General features: G+C 48.3%; 1 protein-coding gene across 1 annotated transcript in view; it reads left to right on the top strand.

Annotated features, from left to right (window-relative positions):
• Positions 1-20,467, top strand: part of FMN2 (formin 2) — a 343,222-nt gene that overhangs the window by 23,888 nt on the left and 298,867 nt on the right. Inside the window, exon 2 of the mRNA XM_046679366.1 lies at positions 11,309-11,475. Coding sequence (XP_046535322.1) covers positions 11,309-11,475 — 167 coding nt within the window. The remainder of the gene's footprint in view (positions 1-11,308; positions 11,476-20,467) is intronic.

The following is a 20,467-nucleotide window of genomic DNA, read 5'->3' as shown; positions in this document are numbered from 1 at the left end:
GCATTTTGTCCTGATGGAGAGCTGTTACTTTGTGTTATTGTCCTTCTGCTTATCTCCTTTGTTCTGGATTTTGTAACCCCTTTCCTTTTTTTGATTTTTCAGGAATGAGTTTCTTCCTGAGCAGTTCTTGAAGAGGAGGTTTTGTGGTGATGAACTCCCTTAACTTTTGTTTATCTGGGAAAGTTTTTATTTCTCCATCGTATTTGAAGGATATTTTTGCTGGGTAGAGTATTCTTGGCTGCAGGTTTTTGTCCTTCAGAGTTTTGAATATTTCATTCCAATCTCTTCTAGCCTGTAAGGTCGCTCCTGAGAAATCTGCTGATAGCCTTATGGGGTTTCCTTTGTAAGTTATTTTCTTCTGCCTGGCTGCCCTTAGTATTTTCTCTTTGTCATTGACTTTTGCTAGTTTCACTACTATATGTCTTGGGGTTGGTCTTCTTGCGTTAATAAAGTTTGGAGATCTATTGGCTTCTGTGACGTGAAGTTCCATTTCTCTTCCCAAGTTTGGAAAGTTCTCAGCTATTACTTCTTTGAACAGTCCTTCTGACCCCTTCTCCTTCTCTTCTCCCTCTGGTATACCTGTAATCCTTATGTTGCATCTCCTAATTGAGTCGGATAATTCTCGGAGAGTTTCTTCATTTCTTTTTAGTCTTAATTCTCTCTCCTCCTCTGCCTGCAGCATTTCTATATTCCTGTCCTCCAAATTGCTAATTCTGTCCTCCATATTATCGACCGTACTGTTCAGAGAGTCCAGATTTTTCTTAATCTCCTCCATTGTGTTCTTCATCTCCAGTATTTCTAATTGATTCTTCTTTATAGTGTCAAGCTCTTTTGTGACATAGCTGCTGAACTCATTGAGTTGTCTATCTGAGTTCTCTTTTAGGTCGTTGAGTTTTTTTATAATGGCAGTTTTGAAATCATCGTCATTTAGGTTATAGATTTCATTGCCTTTGGGATTGTTTTCTGGGTGCTTATCATTTACCTTCTGTTCTGGAGATTTAATATATTTTTTCATACTGCTTTATGGCGTGGATTTGTGCCTCCTCATAGAGATACAGTTTAGTCGCTGCTTCCACTTGTTGCGTCTGGTGTGTGTAGGGGGCAGCTGTTTAGACTGCCCCAACCAGGAACCCTGTCAGCTGTTACTGACTGGGCCTGGACCCCTCCTCGTAGTCACAGTGGTCCTGTGGGGTCCGTCGTTGGTTTTGGGGGCAATTGCAAGGGGGCCTCAGGCTGCTGGTGCCTAGTGCTGCAGCCCACCTAGACGCGCTCCCTCCTTGTGGTCTGCAGCGGTGTTGTGGGCTTTCCCATCAACCAGGAGCAGGATCACCTGTAATGTCTGATTTGTCCCTAACAGAGCCCACCAGATCACACTTGTCCACTATAGGTCCCAGCAGAGCTATGGGTATCTTCTGTAGTCTGACGTTAGCTCACCTAGCTGTGCTGCTTTTGCCCCAGGGCCTTCCTGCCTTGCGATTGCCAGTCGGGACCTCTCCACTAGTGCTGTGCAGAGGCTTTCGCTGATGCTGCTGTAAGAACCTGGAGATCCCCCCTGGGCTACGTAGCCATTTCACCGGAGCTCTACTCTGCCCCACTTCACTCTCACGGGATCTCTGGGAGCCCCTTGCCTCGTCTGGGACACGGCCAGAGTCCGTGGGCCTGGCGGTGGCTTGTAAGCTGCTGCCTTGTGGGGAATTCTGCTCTAGGGAGCTTCCTGGAGTTCCGAATGCTGGGTGGGGCCACCCTGCCAATGGCGAGCAGAGGCCCTCCCTGCTGGAGGGGTGCAGGACCCTGGAGCAACCCTCCAGGCCGCAGAGACGGGTGTTGGAGCTCCACCCAGTCCCCAAGCACATCCACGGGAAGTCCCGGCACCCCCTTTACCAACCTGTGTGCAGGAGACCTTGAGCCCAGTGGCAGCTTGTGGCCTGGAGCCTCCCCAGGGGATCCTCCCACTGGGAGCTTCCCTTTGTCCTGGATTCTGGGCGTGGCCTCCCTGCTAATGGTGAGCAGAGGCTTTCCCTGCCGGGGAGATGCGGACCCCGGAGCCCTCCTCCGGGCCGCAGAGCCAGGTGCTGGAGCTCCAACCGTCTCCCCAAGCACGTCTACAGGAAGTCCGGGCGCCCCCTACACCAAGCCGTGCGCCGGAGACCGTGAACCCAGCGGCAGCTTGTGTCTGGAGCTGCCCTGGGGGGATCCGCCCGCCGGGAGCTTCCCTTTGTCCTGGATTCTGGGCATGGCCTCCCTGCTAATGACAAGCAGAGGCTTTCCCTGCCGGGGAGATGTGGGACCCCAGAGCCTTCCCCCGCGCAGCAGAGCCAGGCGCTGGAGCTCCAGCTGTGTCCCCAAGCACGTCTACAGGAAGTCCGGGTGCCCCCTGCACCGAGCGGTGTGCCTGAGACTGTGAGCCCAGTGGCAGATTGCGGTCTGGAGCCGCCGGGGGATCCGCCCGCCGGGAGCTTCCCTTTGTCCTGGATTCTGGGCGTGGCCTCCCTGCTAATGGCGAGCAGAGGCTTTCCCTGCCGGGGAGATGCGGGGCCCCAGAGCCTTCCCTGGTGCTGCAGAGCCAGGCGCTGGAGCTCCAACCGTGTCCCCAAGCACGTCTACGGGAAGTCCGAGCGCCCCCTGCACCAAGCCATGTGCCGGAGACCATGAGCTCAGTGGCAGCTTGCGGTCTGGTGCCGTGCCGGGCCCACCAGGAGCTTCTCTTTGTTCTGGCTTCTGGGCGGGGCCTCCCTGCTAATGGCGAGCGGAGGCCTTCCCTGCCGGTGGGTGTGGGACCCTGGGGATTTCCCCCTGGGCTTAAGTGTGATCACAGGGGGCGTGGGTAGGGGTGTTGTCACTTGTTTCCACCGTCGCTCCGCTGGTGAGTGCACGCTCCTGCCCTAGGTGTGTGGCGACGCTATGGGGGAGTCCGCTGGAAGAGAGCCTCCTGCAGGAACTAGGCTGTCCAGGGGTCGGGGGGTTGGGCGTTGGAAAGTTTTCACCTATTTCCACCTCCTCCTGGGAGAAAGTCCGTCCACCTTCCGATGTGTAGTAGCACGAGACTTTTAGGCGTCTTGAGATGCTATCTGGATATCCTTTGTTAATCGGTGAATGTCCAGTTAGTTGTAGATTCGATGTGGGAGAGACAAAGAAGACCCCTCACTCCGCCATCTTGGTCCCGCCCCCCCAATGAATGATGTTTTTAAACAGAAGTTAGGAATTGTAGCAAGCAGAGCCTTCAGTATTACTTGTGATATAATTAAAATCCACTGAATATTAAAAAAAGAACCCAAACTTGGTGGATGAAGATATTTTAATCTGTGCTCACTTTGCTTAGTATACTTTAAGGCTTTTAGATTATGGTACAGTCTATGATTCCACGTTTACTTATGATTTCCTTCCTTTAGGTTGAACCAAATTTTTATTTACCCCGTTTGTAAAGTGAGCCTTTGAACCATATCTTGATAAAAATGATAACAGACAACATGTATTGGGCACTATGTTAAGCCCCGTACAAAAGTTATTTTGTTTAATTCTCACAACAGTCCTAGGAGGTAATGAGGATGATTATTTCATTATAGGTGAGGAAACCGAGGCTTAAGAGAGGTTGAGTGACTTGTCTGAGGCCGTCGTGGCTGGAGCAGTGGTGGCCCCGGGATGGGCACCGAGGCCGTTGGCTTCCGGGGCTCAGGCTCGGCTGCGGCACCGTCCTCTCTCCCTGGACATGCTGCGTGAGGGCCGGTGATGACAGCCAGGTGTTTTCAGTGGAAGGGAATGGGCGGAAAAGGGGACACTCTCTATTCTATAAAAAATGAGAGAGGTACCTGTGGGCGTGCCCTTCTGGATTTCTTCAGGCTGTAAGTTAGCTGTGGGGGGTGTGGTGAATGAGCCTTTCCTGGATAAAGACGTTGTGACCCTGGACAAAGCACCTGACACCTTGGGCCTCCATTTCCTAGGTTATAAAATGAAGGTCAGAGGCTGGGTGGAAGGATAGAAAGACTGCCCCTGCCGCTGGGTCTTTCATTTGGATGGAGAGGCGGGGAGGAGAAAGAGGGAGCCTGAGAAGCTTTGCCCCTCTCCTGCCCAGGTACTTAGAGTCATCCATTCACCAGAAACCACTTCTTCTGCCCCTGTGGAGCTTATAGCAGGCTGCTGTGGAGAATGGCTTTATCGGCCTTTGGGAATGTTCAAGTTTTAGTGTCCCTGCGGCTCCACGGGGAGCGTGGCCTGGGCAGCCGGGGAGCCCAGTTCTCCCTTCATCCGTGCTGCCATCTGTGCTTCCGTGGTAAGTGACCCAGGACTGCGTGGGCTCAGAGGGGCCTCCCTGGCTGACCTGCGCCCTTGGCCCTGGGAGCCGACCCCTGTGCAGGCACGTCCTCCAGCTCCTGCCGCGCCCGCTGTCCGTTTTTCATGAATTGTTCGTTCAGCAAATAGGTTTTTGGCAAATTGACTTAAAGCTGCTTTGCACGTGGTAAGAGCTCAGTAAATGTTGTTGATGAAATACTGAATGAAAGTATGAAGTGAAACGAGGCTTTGAATAACTGAATACTTAAGAAAGTTATGCTTACTCATGTTCTGGGCCCAGTTATTTTTGTTTGATGTTGTGACCAACACATCTCAGTCTAGGAGCAAAGTGAGGGGACCGGGAGTTATGGGGCGCCCTGACCGTGTCTGTGTGGTGGTGGGGACGGGGAGGCGGCTGAGGGGACCTGGGGGCCTCAGTTGGCCTGGTCCCAGCCGGTTTGTACGGTTATGCAGCGAGGTGGGTTCAGAGGCTGGAGGTCAGCTCATTCTGTCCAGTTCAGATTCAAGGCAGGCTGTGTAGGAGGCCAGTGGGTCTCGATTAAACGCCCAGTCACCAACTGAGAAGAAAAACAGAAGTTCATGTCTGTGTCCACCGCCCTGCCCTGGTCAGATCACATCCCCTGGTCAGACGGGGAGTTGGTCCAGTCCAGCTAGGGGCAGGTCCTGGAAAACAGAAAAGTTTCATGTTCCTACCACAGTGATTTGACTCTTGAATAAACTGAATTCATGTCTGCAGAAGCAGGAACGTACCTTGCATAGCTTTGCAGTCTTGTTTATTTCACATACTATTTGTGATACATTTTTCCTGTCGTTAAATCTTTTTAATAGTGTGATTTAAGATATTTATTCTGAAAATTTGATCCTACATACAAGTAGAGGTGTTTTGAAGCCCCTCGTAGCCATCCCCAGCTTCAACATCTGTCAGTATGGTCAGTGCCAGAATAGTTTCCTCTGCCTCCCCTCCCCGCTGCTGCCACCCGCTTTCTTGTGGAATAATTTGGAACAAATTCCAGGCATCATGTAATTTTAATCTCAAATACTTTAGTATGCATCTCAAAAAGGACTTTTTAATATGCCACAATGTCAGTATTATATTGAATGCAAATAGAATTCGTTGTTTAGTATTATCTGGTAACACGTCTGTTGTCAGAACTCTCTGATGCCCTAGACTGGAAGTGTGGTCCAGTCGAACACGTGGTTCGATTCGTGCTCAGTTCTCTTCTCTCTTTCCCCAGGAGTTGGGGCTTGCATGTGTACATCATGGGCAGTGTGTGTACTCTCTAGTCCCCACATCAGGAGGCTCGTAATGGCTGCTTTGCTCAGTTGTACTGAAGCTGTGAGTGATTCGTGGGTTCGGCGATGACAGCTTGATCCCTTCTTTGCGGATTTTTCAATTGACCTTTTCTCTTATGGGTTTCCCATCCATTTACTCTTCATTAAGTGAACCATTAGGGATTGCAAAATGGTGATTTTCTCATTCTGTCATTTCTTTTGCACTTTTTGGCTGGGATTTTTTATATTGACAATTTTTCCTTATTCACTAGGTATGTTTTATTAGCCTGAAATACAGTTCATACCGTACAGGCAGGATAAATGCTTCATTGATTTCCCGTTAATTCTCTGTTCTCAGTGATGATTGGTGCCCTGGCATTCTCCAGCGATATCTGTTGTTTTATATTCTTTTTCATATAATCAATATGTTTAAGTCAATTGAATTATTATTCTAAAGCTAGAAGTAGCATGACTTTTAGTGGCTGTATAGTTAGCCATCATGTATATAAAGGCATTTTTAAAATTTTTAACCCATGTCTTTATTGTTGGACATTTTAGTTTCTTTCTCTTTTTTCTACTGTTAACAGTCTGTTTATTATAGTACCAGGACCTGTGCTGAGCGCTTTCCACACAGTGTCTCATTTAATCTCCACAATAACCCTGTGATGCATCATTCTTTGAATATACCTCTGAGTGTTTACCTAGAATAGACTTCCAAAGCTGAATTTTTGGGTCAAGAGGTGGACATTTTAAGACCATGGACACATATTGCCAACCTGCCCCTGAAGCTTCCTGGTCCATGCTGGTGTCTGCTTCTGGGCGTCGGGCCACCTTGAGTCCAGCTGAGGGGTAGTGGAGGAAAAACACTGGTAAGCTCATGGCCGGTTCAGTGGTCCTTGGAATTCTCATCTTCTCCCCACCCTGCCACTGCTCTGATGCGTTCTTCGCGGCTCCCTTAGCAGCCTTGCGCATTTTGTCTCCGTGTGGTGTCACTTCTGCCAGGGTCTGTTGATGAGTCACGAAAGCCTGCCCAGTTTCCTGGGGAGGAGTGTGTATACACTGGGTGAGACTGTAGGAGAGAATATGGGACAAGTTGAGAGAAGAAGCCGCAGGGTGAGCGAGGAGCACTCGCACATTGATGTGTTGAGTAGGGAAGCCGGAGAGGGGCCTCAGAGACAATGGCCAGGGAGCTAGAGAAAATAGAGGGAGGCGTCCTGAAGATGAGAGGACAGTGTTTTAAGGAGTAAGAGTGGGTCAACAGTAAAAATTTTCCGAGGGATTGAGAAATTGAGTAAGATGAAGACAAATGTTAGTGTACTGTGTTGGCTGCCGGTTTCTGTCACATTGTGGGGACGAAGTCAGATGTGACTTCCAAAATAGACGTTTCAGGTTGGATGGCTGAGCCAGGAGTGAGGGGGTGGACGGAGCCAGTGTAGGTAATTCTGGCTCATAGTTTTGATGTGGAAGAAAACTGAGAAGTGGGACCGTAGCTGGGGGTGAGGAGTGATGTGGGCTCAAGGGAGATTTTTTTTAATGAGGCATGTTTTGTGTGATTCTGGAAATGTCCAGTAAAGAAGGAAATGTTCATGATTTGGGAGAGAGAAGGAACAGTTAAGAAGTGAAGTCCCGCGTGTGCAACAAGGAATTCAGTGCAGACACACGGGGAAGAGCTCGCTGTCGTCTGGAGCAGGGCCTGTGTCCACCGTGAGGAGAGAGGCAGAGAGGGTGCAGGCGTGAGTGTTTGCGTATTTGCAGTTTGTCCCAGATGCTTCCATTTTCTCAATAAATCGTTTGAGAAGATCATCCTCTCATCATTGGAAAGAGTGGGTTAAGGGGGGAGAAACTGCATGAAGTTGTGTTGGAGACTGGAAGCTTAGCAGAGAATGTGGGGCAGAAGTGGGCCTCATTGAGGTTTATGTCTTGATCTTAAAGGGAAAACAGGCCACACGTGGGTCTTTCTGTCACCATGTCGAGTTGCTCAGGTGCAGGCAGAGAGAAAGTGGAGGGCTAGGCTTGGACGAGTTGAGGTTTACCAGCCTGAGAGGGTGGAGGGAGAGGGACGAGGAGCTGAAGTGCTGTGGGATTTGATTGGAGTCGGGGAGCATGGAATGCAAGCGGGTGAGGACGGAATGAGGGATCCTGTGACACTGGTAGGAACGACTGATTCAAGGGCCATCTGGAGGATGGAGCTTTAGAGGGGCTTCTGGAATAAGAAGCTGAAAGGATAGAAGGTAGTGGCCAGGGATTTGATGTTCCTTCCGGACATTTGTACATATATTGATTCCTTTATGATCAAAAATTAATTGATCACCTACTGTGTGCCAGGGCCATCTCGAGGTCCTGGGTAAAAGGTGGTGACCGAAAAGCAGAATCTGCTAAAATGGGGTCTATTCCATGGAGGGGAGACACACCACAGACTCACATGAATCCCAGGGCTGAACTCTCTGAAGCGTAGAGGGGAACGATGGGAAAAGTGACAGGTGTGCTGTGTTAGAAAAGTGGCCAGGAGATGCTCTTGGTAGAAGTGACAACTGAGCAGAGACATAAATGAAATGAGAGGGAGAGTTGTTCAGTCCCTGGAGAAGAGCATTCTCGTCGGAGGCAGCAAGGGGAGAGAGCTCAGTGTTCAAGGAGGAGAAGCCAGCAGGCAGGAGCAAAGGGAAGGAGGGGCCGGGCAGCCAGCGGAGCGTTGGCGTCAGCTGTGACATTGGGCTTGTGGGGGGGTGCAGGTCTTGATAATGACATGGGAGTGGGTCATCAGCGGGGGTGGAGGAAACACTGGCTGGAGGCACGGACTCAAGGTCTGGGATGAGTTATCTCCCTGAATGTCGGTGACAGTGGTGACAGGAGTACGGGTGGAAGACAGGGCAGTTGAGTCAGGAGGGGAAGCATTTAGTGAGTGGGGGAGGGGATGACAAGAGGTGAGTGGATGGCAGAAAGGAGAGAGGTGGCAGGTGGTCTAGCCAGTGGCAGGAGTTTCAAGGGAGCTGATGGTTTTGAAGGAGAACAAGTCATTGGAAAGCACTTGTGGGGAATGAGGACGTCGCCCACCTGCTTCCTGTGCCTAAGGTACGTGGGATTTGACACAGATGTCTCCATCTGACTGGACGGAGAGGAGGACTCAAGGGGAGGCCAGGTTACCGTTAACGCAGGAGGTGAAGTTCCCTTCAGAGGGAGCGTAAGGCGGGGTCTCAGCCGTGGTGATTGTGCCACCAGGGGACATTTGACATTGTCTGGAGGCATTTTTGGCTGTTACAGCTGGAGGAGGGTGGATGTGTTGCTGACATCTAGTGAGTAGAGGCCAGTGACGCTGCTAAACATCCTACAGTGCACAGGACAGGCGCTGGAACACGGAATTATCGGGCCTGAGTTGTCAGTGCTGTTGCGGCTGAGAAACCTGGGTGAAGGATGGAGGGGTATTTGCTCATCAGAGAACTGAAGTTCCAGGGAGTTGTGCTCCCCTCTCTCCCACGTTGTTCTGTAGCCCTTTTCTTTTCTTTTTTAAATTCAAGCTGTTTCTTTTTTTATTTGAGGAAGGTTGGCCCTGAGCTAACATCTGTTGCCAGTCTCCCTCTCTGTTTTTCCTCCTCAGAGCTCCAGTACATAGTTGTATATCCTAGTCGTAGGTCATTCTAGTTCTTCTATGTGGGACGCCGCCACAGCATGGCTTGGTGAGTGGTGCTAGGTCCATGCCTGGGCTCCAAACTGGTAAACCCCAGGCCGCTGAAGTGGAGTGCATGAACCTAATCACTACAGCACCAGGTCGGCCCCTGTAGCCCTTTTGATAATTTTTGGCTTGATACACACACACATATTTACTCGCTCACACACACACACAGCCCTGTCTCCCTTGTTTTCGGTCATAAGCAGTATCTGAGTTGTAGGAAAGAACTATCAGTCTTCTGGCTGTTTTCACTCATACCGTGAGATGTGCAGAATGAGTACACTGTAATGCTAATTAATCACTTGAGAATAGATGGGTGTGGTTTTCTAGGTGTTTGGTTCCAGTTAGGTGCAGACAAACTTAAGTTCTGCAAGGAAAAAAAAATCCTTTATTTCCCCTCAAAAAATGTCCTGGGAGACTAAAGAATGTCCTCTAGTGACCTAAAGGAATGGAGAAAATAGAGAGGCCTCTTTTGCTCTGCTTTGTCATTCGCGTATCAGAGGTAGATTTTGAAATTAGTTTTGTTTTACAAACAAAAATAGGAAGAGGCATGAAAATTGCATGACTAGTGTCCTGACAGAATTCAGTATTTATTACATTGGAAATTCAGTTTTTGTGGCTGAAATAGAGACCTGGGCCTGGTTTGCACAGCCCCAAACTAAGGATGCTTTTTACATTTTTAAAGTTGTTAAAAACAAAACGAAACCAAGAATGCTCAGTAGAGACCTTCCGTGGCCCCCAGAGCCTAAAATATTTACTGCTTGGCGCTTTACAGAAAAAGTTTGCTGACCCCTGCTTTAGGCTGATGTGTCATGTCCAGTTCTGACCGTGGTGTGAATGAGTCTTTGTCACAGAATCAGCAGTGTATTCCTTCAGAAATCCTAAGAATATTTATTGATGCTTCTCATGTGCAAGTGGCCAGGTTTGCAGGATCTGTGTTGGCTGTCAGAGAGTGTGTTTTAGTAAGGGGGGGGGGTGGCCAGTAAACATATAATTGCACAAATAATTAAACTAATGAATTACGCCAACGAGCTCTGAGAGGTGCCTGAAGAGTGTGGAGGGGTCACTGGAGGTTAGTCTGGGAAGTGACTGTCGTCTAACTTTGAGGAATGAGTCCACTAATTAGAGGGAGGGCCAGGAGCAGGGCAAGAACGGAGGGGACAGTGTGGCCCTGGGGGGGGGACCCTAGACATTTGCTGTTTCGCTTAATGCAGAAACAAGCTAAATGAATGAGAGAGCGAGTGGTGTCAGAAATGGAGTGGGGACTGGACCTGTGGCTCACAGCTCCGGCTGACCGTAGAACCACGTGAAGACAGTAGCATCCTGAGCCCCAGTCCCACTTCCACTCCTTCTCTGCTCCCGGGGAGTCGAGGTGCAGCTGGGATTGAGAACCATGGACGAGGTGGCCCGGCTCTCTCAGGTCCTCAGCCCGTGTCCTCTTCTCCTTGTGCCTCTCTTCTCTCTTTGTGTCTCTTTTATGGAAATTATAAAACACTGCAGTTGGGACCCACCCTAGAGTTCTGGTTCTGAGACTCATGGGAAAATTGTCTCTCTCTCTCATACTTTCCTCGTCAGGTGACTCGCTTCGATGGCCAGCTCTCTTCCCTTCTCACGCTTGGTGCCTTTGCCTACCTCCCTGTCTCCTCATTCCGCGGCCCTCCCCATCACCATGCCGGAGACCGTCAATGTCCTGGACATGTCCTGGACATGTCCTAGTGCAGTCGGTGGCCACTCACCGCTTCCTCAGAGATGTATCAGCAGGGTGAACAAGGAGAGGAAGGAAGGTTGCCAGTGAAATCCAAGAGGCTGGGGTGCTGCTTCAGATGGGAGATGTGCGGCCCATAACGGGGCACATCCTCTTTGAGGGCAGGAGGTATTTTGGGGGATGGAGAGCCGACCACAGCTGCCCTGTCCCATGTGGGGTCCCAGGCCTCAGTTTTCCGAGTTTGAGAGGCTGCTTTCTGCGCCCGGCAGTAGCCTTGGCAACGGTGTTGCTCACCGGCTGTGTTCACCTGGCCTGTCTCTGGAGAGTTCTGAGCCAGGTGATCTGTGAGCACTCCCTCTAACGACCTGTCTCCTCTGCAGGGCGAACTCTGTTGGAGAAGCTGTTCAGCCAGCAGGAGAACGGGCCCCCAGAAGAAGCGGAGAAGTTTTGCTCCAGGATCATCGCCATGGGCCTTCTGCTGCCTTTCAGCGACTGCTTCAGGGAGCCGTGTCGTCAGAACGCCCCGTCGAGTTCCGCTCCGTTTGATGTAAGTAGGAGGGTTCACTCCCGTCTGTCAGGCAGAGTGCGGTCGAAATGGCAGCTGTGCTGTGTGCCTGCCCAGTCACCCTGCAATTTAAAACCCAGCACGTGATGCAGGCCGTCGCCCCCAGCCGCTCGGTTGTCTGTTTCTACACTTTCCTTTTGGACTGGGGTATTCTTAAGTCTATTTGCCAAACCTCCTATTCCGAACAGATGGCCGCTCTGGACAGTCTCCAGCCTGCTTTAATCAGTGATGACTGTAAAATGGCTCGAGTCAGTATTTCTGACCTTGCTGGTCATAGACATTCCTGCAGAAGCTGCTCCCTAGGGAGTACTTTGTCCCAGTGGGCCGCAGGTTTCCATGGGCCCTAGACGGCTATTTCAGTGCGTTCATAGCTCATCTGTGTGCTGAACGTTGACATGAGGCAGCCTTGTCTGCTTCCTCCCCCAGCTCCCATTCACCCAGAGAGTTAACACTGCGGGACAGTAATTCCAAAGGCATATTCATAATTCATAACGAATATCAGCACAGCTGGATTGTCCTTTTCAAGCCAGAGCATTGCTAATCTTTCTCAGGTATGTGGTCCACGTGTGACATTGGTTGTGATGGGTAGGCATCTAAAACCCAGATATATAAGAATTTTCATGTATGAATTTCTTGTAAGAAAATTGAAGGTCCGGTGGGCTCACCGTGCGCAGCCGGGAATCTGTGAGGCAGAGCAGTGGGTTCTCGTCCAGAAGGGTTAGTAATGTTTGTTCCATTGCTTCTGACTGCTCCGCCTTATCAATGTTCACGCTATTGATCAAGGATGGAAATAATGAGTTCTGAAAGATGATGAAAATGAGCCCCGGCTGGGATGATGGTCAATAATAAAATGTCTTATTCACCTGTTTTTCTTCTCTTCTTTACCCATTGTGACCTTTCGTCTTCCTTGACCTCCCTTGAGTATTAGGAAAATAAGTTGCATGAAATATCGTGAGATCTTCCTGATTCTTCCCACCTGAAAGTCGATTCCCTGCATGTGCTGTAACTTGCAATACTTCCTTCTTAAGATCTAGTTATTTGTTTATTTTTTAATGACATGACAGCCAATCACTGCCTGGGAGATCTTTTTCTTCTCTGGGAAGAATTGGATAATTTAAATTTTTTCCTCCCTTCTCCTTTATCCTTTGCAAGAGGTGTGTGTTATTATAGAGACAGAACCTGGAGGGCCGTGGTGGGCCAAAAGTGTTGGAGAAGATAGATCAGTTGGCACGTTGGGATTAAAGTATGTATGGTAGAAATGAAGGCAGGCACAAGCCATGTCTAATGGTTGCTTTATGATTAAACTATGCCCAGATCGACTGCATTTCCTCCCTTAAAGCTTGGTGGTAAAGTCTTCTCACTCAGTAAATGCGGAATTGGAATAAACTGCAAAGAGGAGGTAATCCTGTTATTTTCATCACTGACCTGGCTGCTTCTCATCCTCCTCACTCCACCCTCCCAGCCTCAGCCCTCCTGAGGGCTGCTGGGTGTGGCTGAGAGAGTGGAAAGCAGCAACAAATAAATAAGATCCCATGACAGTGTCTGAAGTAGAGCCTCAGGATGGGGCCTCTCTTCCCCCAACTTTCTGTGGTTGCCCTTTCTTCTTCCTGTGTTCCTTGGCTCTGTAGTCCTCTCTACTTCTCCTGCCTAACTGGACGCAAAAGAAACAGGAACCTCCGTCCTCTAGTAAGAAGCGTCGGCCTGTCCTTCAGCAGCAGCTCAGGAGGGAGCGTGTGTTCACTGTGTGCCTCTCGAGGGGTGTCTTCAAACCCCAGAGGAGGTAACGGTACAGGTGTCGTGTAGGTGAGGGTCTAGTGGGGGGGTGGGGAGGAATCCTCTTAGCTGTGGGGAGAGAAGTTCCCCTAATTAGTCTCTGCTGATTCCAGAAAACCAGCTGTGGGGAGGATTTCTAACCCACAGTTCTCTTGAGGACGGTTGCCTTGAGCACAGAACGCCCTGCGGGATGGGCTCCTGACTGGGCCCTTCCCTGGAGCCCCGCCCGCCCCTCTCCTCTCACACGCGGAATTGGAGCCACAGAGGTTTGATCTGGGGTCTGACTGATGCAGATGATGGATTCGCCTACTTCAGTCCACCCTTTTGACTTAGGCCCGTGTTATTTATGTATTTTTTAGGGCGTAGCATTTTGCTTTAGAAATGCTATTCTATAGCATTTTCTAAATATGAAAGAACTTCACATTTTCTCTCACATGTTAACTTAAAATTTCAAGAACACTAAAAGGCAGAGAGCTTTGAGTGATCGTGTTAATTCATTCACAAGTGTTTACCAAATACTTTCTGCCTGCCAGGCAGTGTTTTAGGCTCCAGAGATGTGTAAGTGAGCAAGAGAAATAAGATTCCTGTTCTTCTGAGATTTGTATCCTCTTCACGGTGGAGACAGACAGATGAAACAACAACAACAACATATAAAAGCATAGATAATGAATGTATAGCAGATTCTAATAAGGGCCACGAAGGAAAGAAACCCGAGTAATATGAAGGAGTGAATGGGGCTGGGGAGGGGCGAATGTGGAGGGAAGCCTCACTAAGGAGCCATGAGGTGAGGCTGGAGGGAAGGCCATTCCTGGAAGCTCAAGTGGCAAGTGCAAAGGGCCTGGGGAGAGCACAGGCATGAGCTAACAAGGCACAGCCTGAGAGCCCGTGTAGCTGAAGTTTCCTGAGATGAGGACAGAAAACAGAAAGTCCTCAGGAACCAGAACCTTCAAGGTCTTGAAAGCTCTGGAAGGAAAATGGACGTTTTGTTTGTGATTTGTGAGGTGGGAGCTTATGGCTGGGTCTGCGCAGGGGAAGACCATCTTTGTCCTGTGCTTCGCCTGGATCACCCGGCCTGGTCTTTGGGTAATAGAGTGAGTGCAGGGGCAGAAGCAGAGGTGGGAACACCAGGGGGTGTTGCGTAGTTGAGTGAGAGATGGTGGAGGGCGCTGGGGAGAGGATGGTGGTGAGGGCAGTGGAGGCGAATCAGTGGGTGTGGGATGGACTCAGCAGGCAGAGCGGCTGGGACTTTTGGCGGCTTCGACGTGGACAGTGGGAAAGGGAAATCAAAGGTGACTTCCCGGTTCTTGGGTTTTTGTAGCTGGGTGGTGGTTGTGCCGTTTACTGAGATGGAGAAGACAGATCAGTTTTAGGAGGAAAATGCTGTGAGGACAGAACTGGTGCTTATCATACACTTTCCTTGAATAAAATTCTCTTTATTGAGAAAACTAATACGTAGCATATTACCTGACAAACATTAGCTTTGATTTTTGCTGCGTGGAATGTTATTGACTTTATTAGCTAATCAAAATTAGGGCCAAGATACTCAAAATTATTTCAACCACCACAAGGGGAGACGGCCCTCTTTGTAGTCAAGTTTTCATAAAACAGAGAGAAAGAATGAGCTCCTGGGGCCGACCCAGTGGCATAGTGGTTAAGTTTGTGCACTCGACTCTGGTGGCCTAGGGTTCTCGGGTTCAGATCCAGGGCGCAGACCTACACACCACTCACCAAGCCATGCTATGGTGACATCCCACATACAAAATAGAGGAGGACTGGCACAGATATTAGCTCAGCAACAGTCTTCCTCAAGCAAAAAGAGGAGGATTGGCAACAGATGTTAGCTCAGGGCCAATCTTCCTCATTAAAAAAAAAAAAAAAAAAGAATGAGATCCTGTAAGGGCCTAAGAGCATTGTCCAGTATCTTTTTCCTTTTCTGTTACTGATCTGGGACCTGGAAACTATCAGCTGACTTCTTATTCTCTGATAGTATCCTCGCCTTTGCCTTTTGCCTTTTGTTTGTTTCTGTCTTGTATCTCAGATAGAATTCTCAGCTGGAGCAGCTCTGAGGCCAGCAGGAGAAACCCGTGGAGAACTCTGCTGGCCGCCTGCTAGATTGTACTGCTGGGGTGTAGCTCACGGTGTTTTCTGGTGCTCTGAGGAAAACTTTTTCTTGAACCTGTTTTAGTCGTTCTCTCAAGTGTGAGGAAAAATATCTCCCCTGAATTTTTTGCCATGGTTTCCAACTCCTTAGAAATAGTAAAACCTTCACTTAGAACCACCATATGATTTGAAGCTTCGGGCCACTGCCCTGCCGCCAGTGGACAAGGCAGTGCCTGTCCTCAGCCTGTTGGTGGCTACACGCCTGGGCCCATTGCCTGTTAGGTGTGGCTGGAGGTCATTTTGCAAGAACAAGTCCAGTATGTGGTCCCTTAAGATTCCTTTTCCTTCGAATGCCTTTATTTACATGGAGATCCCTTTTTCTGGGTCATGTGCATCCGCAGCTGTTTTCCAGCAAGCCACAGTTATCTTACATAATTGTTGACTGTCCGTTAACTAGCTCCTCTAGGATTTCTTCAATCATAACTTTATGTCAGATATCACATTCTTTTTACATCACAAAAAATAAGCGGGTTTACTTGGCTCAAGGATTTTGGCAGGAGTATGTGGTTACACCTACTTAATCCTTTAGAACTGAACATAAATGTCTGTCTGCTAGAATATTTTTGGATGCGTGTTTTTGGATGCTGATCTTTTTGAGTTTGGCGGATCAGCTGATTTTGCTAAATATGTAGCGATCCCCGTTCTTCCCAGAGGGGCAGGAGCTCCTTGGTGTGTATGTAAGTGGACATGGGTTTGGATGAGTGTGTTAGTGAGGCTAGAATTAAAGAGAAGGAAGACGTGAACATTGAGGCCGAAAAGGAATAAAAGAAACATGATCTTGAACTTGTTGAAAGATAAGTCATTGATCAAACCAACGGCAGCCACTATCAGAAAACTAGTGAAATGTACTCTAGTCACCAGTAGCCAGAATGAAGGGGTGAGCCAACAGATAGAAATGAGTATTTGAATTGGAATTCGTTTTTGTTTTCAGAGCCAGAAGAATACTAGATGCTATTTAGTCAAACCCACACAAATCTCTTTCAGAAGCAGTAAAAACCACAATGCATGTTTCAGTTCTAAGAGTATATACATATATATTTTTTGCTGTATTTTTATTTTTGAAACAGTGTGTACAATATTACCTCAAAGTTTTTATTTTGAATGTGGTATTAAAATTATACTTAATTTTCCGACCAGCTTTTAAAATCTTTGTAGCTGAATTTTTCTTGTCTTTGCAGACTCTGCTCTAATCTCTACATAGAAGTCAGTAGTAAAATAGGAGATTTTATTTCCAAAATTCATTTTGTAGCCATGTTTTACGTCTATTCCATTAGCCAGGTAATTGTTGTGTACATCCATGATAAGGAGGATAACAAAAATAGATTGAAAGTGTAATCCTTTCCCTCAGTTTTACTCATTTACTTTTTTTTAAATTTTGAGCACTTAAAAAAAGTTGTAAGGTACCACCTTCCCCTGGTTAAAGCACAGCGAGGCTGCAGAGAGGAGAGAGGTCCTGCCCTCACCTCAGCCTTCCCACTTGCAGTCCTCCCCCAGCCTGGAACTCCCTACTCTGATGGAGGTGGTATTTTAGGTTTGGTTGATGTCATTATCAACACTGCTGTCACCTTCTGCCTGTCATAGATGAGGATTCAGATAAATACTCCCCCCCACTCCCTGCATCCTTCCAGTATAGTTAATATTGCTATTCTATTTTCTCTTTAATAATTCTTCTTTAAATCTTCAGATTTGTTGTTGTTGTTCTATCAACCTCGGAAAATATCCCCTGCCTCCCCGCCGCCTCCTACGAGTAGGCTGTGTGAGCCTCTACCTTCCCTCCTCCTAGTCGGAGCCCCATGTGCCTCCCAGCTTCTGCCAGGAGCACTATATATCCTTAGGGTGTATTTTTAAAGTTAATGTTTTATCCTAAAAGTAGAAGAAACATGGACACTGTAAATATCACCCTGCAGAGGCAGGAGTGTGCTCTCATTTCATTTTCTTCTCAATGTCCCAATAGCCCAGCCCCCAGACCACTCAGCAAGGATGTTCCTGGGCTCAGGCTCTAATGGGTTCTCTTATTTTAATCAACAGTCACTTGCTTGAAAGTACCCCATGTTTCGTTTATTTGAAAATTGCTCTGTGGTTTCTCATGCAGGGATCCCCATCCAGCACAACAACACTTGTGATTGCCTCTTCTTTTCTTTTCTTTGGGGAAAAGAAACACGTACCTTTCTTTTCTTGTTTTTTCTCTTTTTCTCTATAGTCTCAATAGCTTTGAGTTTGTCCGTCATTCTTACCAGTTAATGGCATTCCTTCAGTTCTTTTTAAGATGACTGCTATGGTCTTAATGTTTGTGTCCCCCAGATTTCACAGGTTGGACTCCTTACTCCCAGTGTGACGGTATGAGGAGGTGGGGCCTTTAGGAGGAGGTTGGGTCAGGAGGGTGGAGCCCTCATCAATGGAACTAGTGCTCTTACGAAAGATTCCTCACAGCTCCCTGCCCCTTCCTCCTTGGGAGGACAGGGCCAGAACCCGCTGTGAACCAGGAGGAGGGCCCTCACCAGAGAACCAGGCCATCCTGGCCCCTTGACCTTGGACTTCCAGCCTCGAGAAATGTAAGAAATACGTTTCTGTTGTTTACAAGCTCCTCACACTGGTATTTTGTTAGAGCCTCATGAAAGGACTAAGACACCTTCTGACTTCCTCTTCTGATGGAGGTCAGGTTCTTGATATTAATTATAACTCTCATTTTTTTCAGCTCCTCCCTTTTCTCCTGCCCCACCCGTATTGCTAGGTACACAAAAATTAAAAGAGAGCCTCCACTCTCAACTGGCTGACATCCCCTTTACAGGAATAAGACATTTAAACAAATTTTTGGAGTTTAGTGGCTGAAGTGGGCTCTGTACTCCTAGATTTCCATGTACTGTGCAAACTTAGGTAAATGGCTTAATTTCTCAAAGGTTTTTCCTCCTTCTGTAAAATGAGGGATAATATAGTAGTTTCTGAGTAGGAAGAAAGCATGAATACAAGTAAAGAGTTTTGCACGGTATGGGGCATACAGTAAGTGTCAGTGTATGTGAACTCTAGCTACAGATCATAATCATGTTTGAAGTTCCAGTGGGGATACGTACGGTGCCGGAGGCAGGGAGGAAGGACTATCCGAGTCTCCTTGGTAGCTCAGGAGGTAGTAGTCGGAGCAAGACTTGGGGACGACTTAGAGTTTGCTGCAGGGTCAGCTGTAAAAGGCGGAGTTCATACACTAGGCGTGAAGATGCGTGTGAGCATAGTTGATGGGTGCTTCTGGAGTGTAAATTGGGAGAACGTTAATTAGGAGACATGTAAACAGGACATTTATACTTTTAAATAATTTTGAGTAGTGAAGCCATAAACAGATTGGCATTTATGAAATGTCACTCACTTGGCAGAGTGGAGAATGGATTGAAGAAATTTAAAATTAGTGTCTGGCAATCAGTAAAATTGCCCAAACTCAAACAGAGGCAGTGGGGCTGGAAAGAGACAGATCTGGGGAATATTAGGATTTAGGATTGATAGGACTTGCATTTGGTTGGACGTGGGGAAGTGAAGGAGTCAATGATTTCCTTGGTTTCTGATTCACGTCTTTGGCTGGCAGGTGATACTCTGCTAAGAGTCAGAATAACAAAGAGGGAACAGGTTTCTGGGAAGGTGATAATTCTCTTTTGGACGTCTAGAATTTGTGATTCCTTGGGACACCAGGGTGGCAATTCCTAGAGGGCCAAGGAACTGAGTTACTAGCATAGATCATAAGTTATATGCTACAAAGGTATGCTAATAAATCCAGTAAATTAAGATAAATTAGAGAGTAGTCAATTGAGATTCAAGTTCTTAAGGACATTGAAGAATAGGGCGTAGTGAGACTGTAGCGGGAATGGACTCATGGGAGGTTGTGTCTGGAGGATATTGGTGTTGAAGATTTCAGAGATGGAGCTGTTCTACTGGAGTGGAATGCCCATTGCTGTTAGCCTTGAGAAGCTCAGGGTGTTGGCTGGCACAGGACTGTGGAGGATCAGGCGTTGAGATGCAGACCCAGGATGAGGTGATAAAGTGTGCTGAGGAGGTCAGTGCCTGCCATGAGGATGGAGAGATGATGACCCTCCTGGAGGATCTGGGCTGCAAGGCTGGAGAGGATTTGCACAGGGCCGGCTTGGCATAGCCTCCAGATGATTATGGCGGGCTGGGTTATGAGGCCATGTTATGCGAGAGGAATCAGGAAAATCCACTTTCGGTTCACTTGTCACTTGCTTGGCCCATGGAATTGGCCTTTTTAATTACCTCTTGGGTCTGCCCATTTCTGGTCATCTGTCCAGTCTCCTTACTCTAGCCCTGTGGTTCTCAGTTCAGGGCCATGTTCCCCTCCAAGGTGTATTTGGCAATGTCTGAAGACGTTTTTGGTTGTCACAGTGGGGGGAGGGGTGCAGCTGGCGTCTAGTAGGCAGAGGCTAGGGATGCTGCCAAGCCTTCTACAAGACATCCCTTCTCTCCCCCAACCAAGAATTATCCAGTAGAAAATGTCAATCGTTGAGCACCCCCGTAATGTACATCCCGCGTAAAGCCCGTAGTGGTTTTTCTGTTAGAATGAAGTACAAATTCCTTGTTGCTGCATGATCTTTCCTCTGCAACTCTTCATGCTTCTCCAGCTCGTGACCCACTTCCCTTTCCGTTGCTCCAGACTCTCTTGCTCACCGAGCTGAAGTGCTGTCGGTTTTCCCAACCGTCCATACTTTCTCTCCCTTCTGGGGCTCTGTGAGCACTACTGCTTATTACTTCCCGGTTAAGTTTGTCAGCCTAAATAAAGAAGTAAATGGAGGCAAGCTTGAATGACCAGAAATTGAGTTTATTCGGGAACAGCAAAGGGATTAGAATTTGGGAAACACCTGCCGTCCAAGCTACAGGTGGCTCCGAGGAGGTTTGGGGCAGGCTGTGTTGATGGCACGGAGTGCCTCCTGTCCAAGCAGTAAGTTCGCTGGGTTGAGGATGGGGAGGGTTCTTGGCGGATGTTCTTTGGTCGGAAGAGAAGCCTGGGTGTTGTGTAAATCAGGCGTTTAGGGGAAATGGGTCTCAGTGC

The sequence above is a fragment of the Equus quagga genome, chromosome 12 (assembly GCF_021613505.1).
Source record: "Equus quagga isolate Etosha38 chromosome 12, UCLA_HA_Equagga_1.0, whole genome shotgun sequence".
NCBI lineage: Eukaryota > Metazoa > Chordata > Mammalia > Perissodactyla > Equidae > Equus > Equus quagga.
Note: the sequence above shows the minus strand (reverse complement) of the source record. Positions and strands in the feature narration are given on the sequence as shown.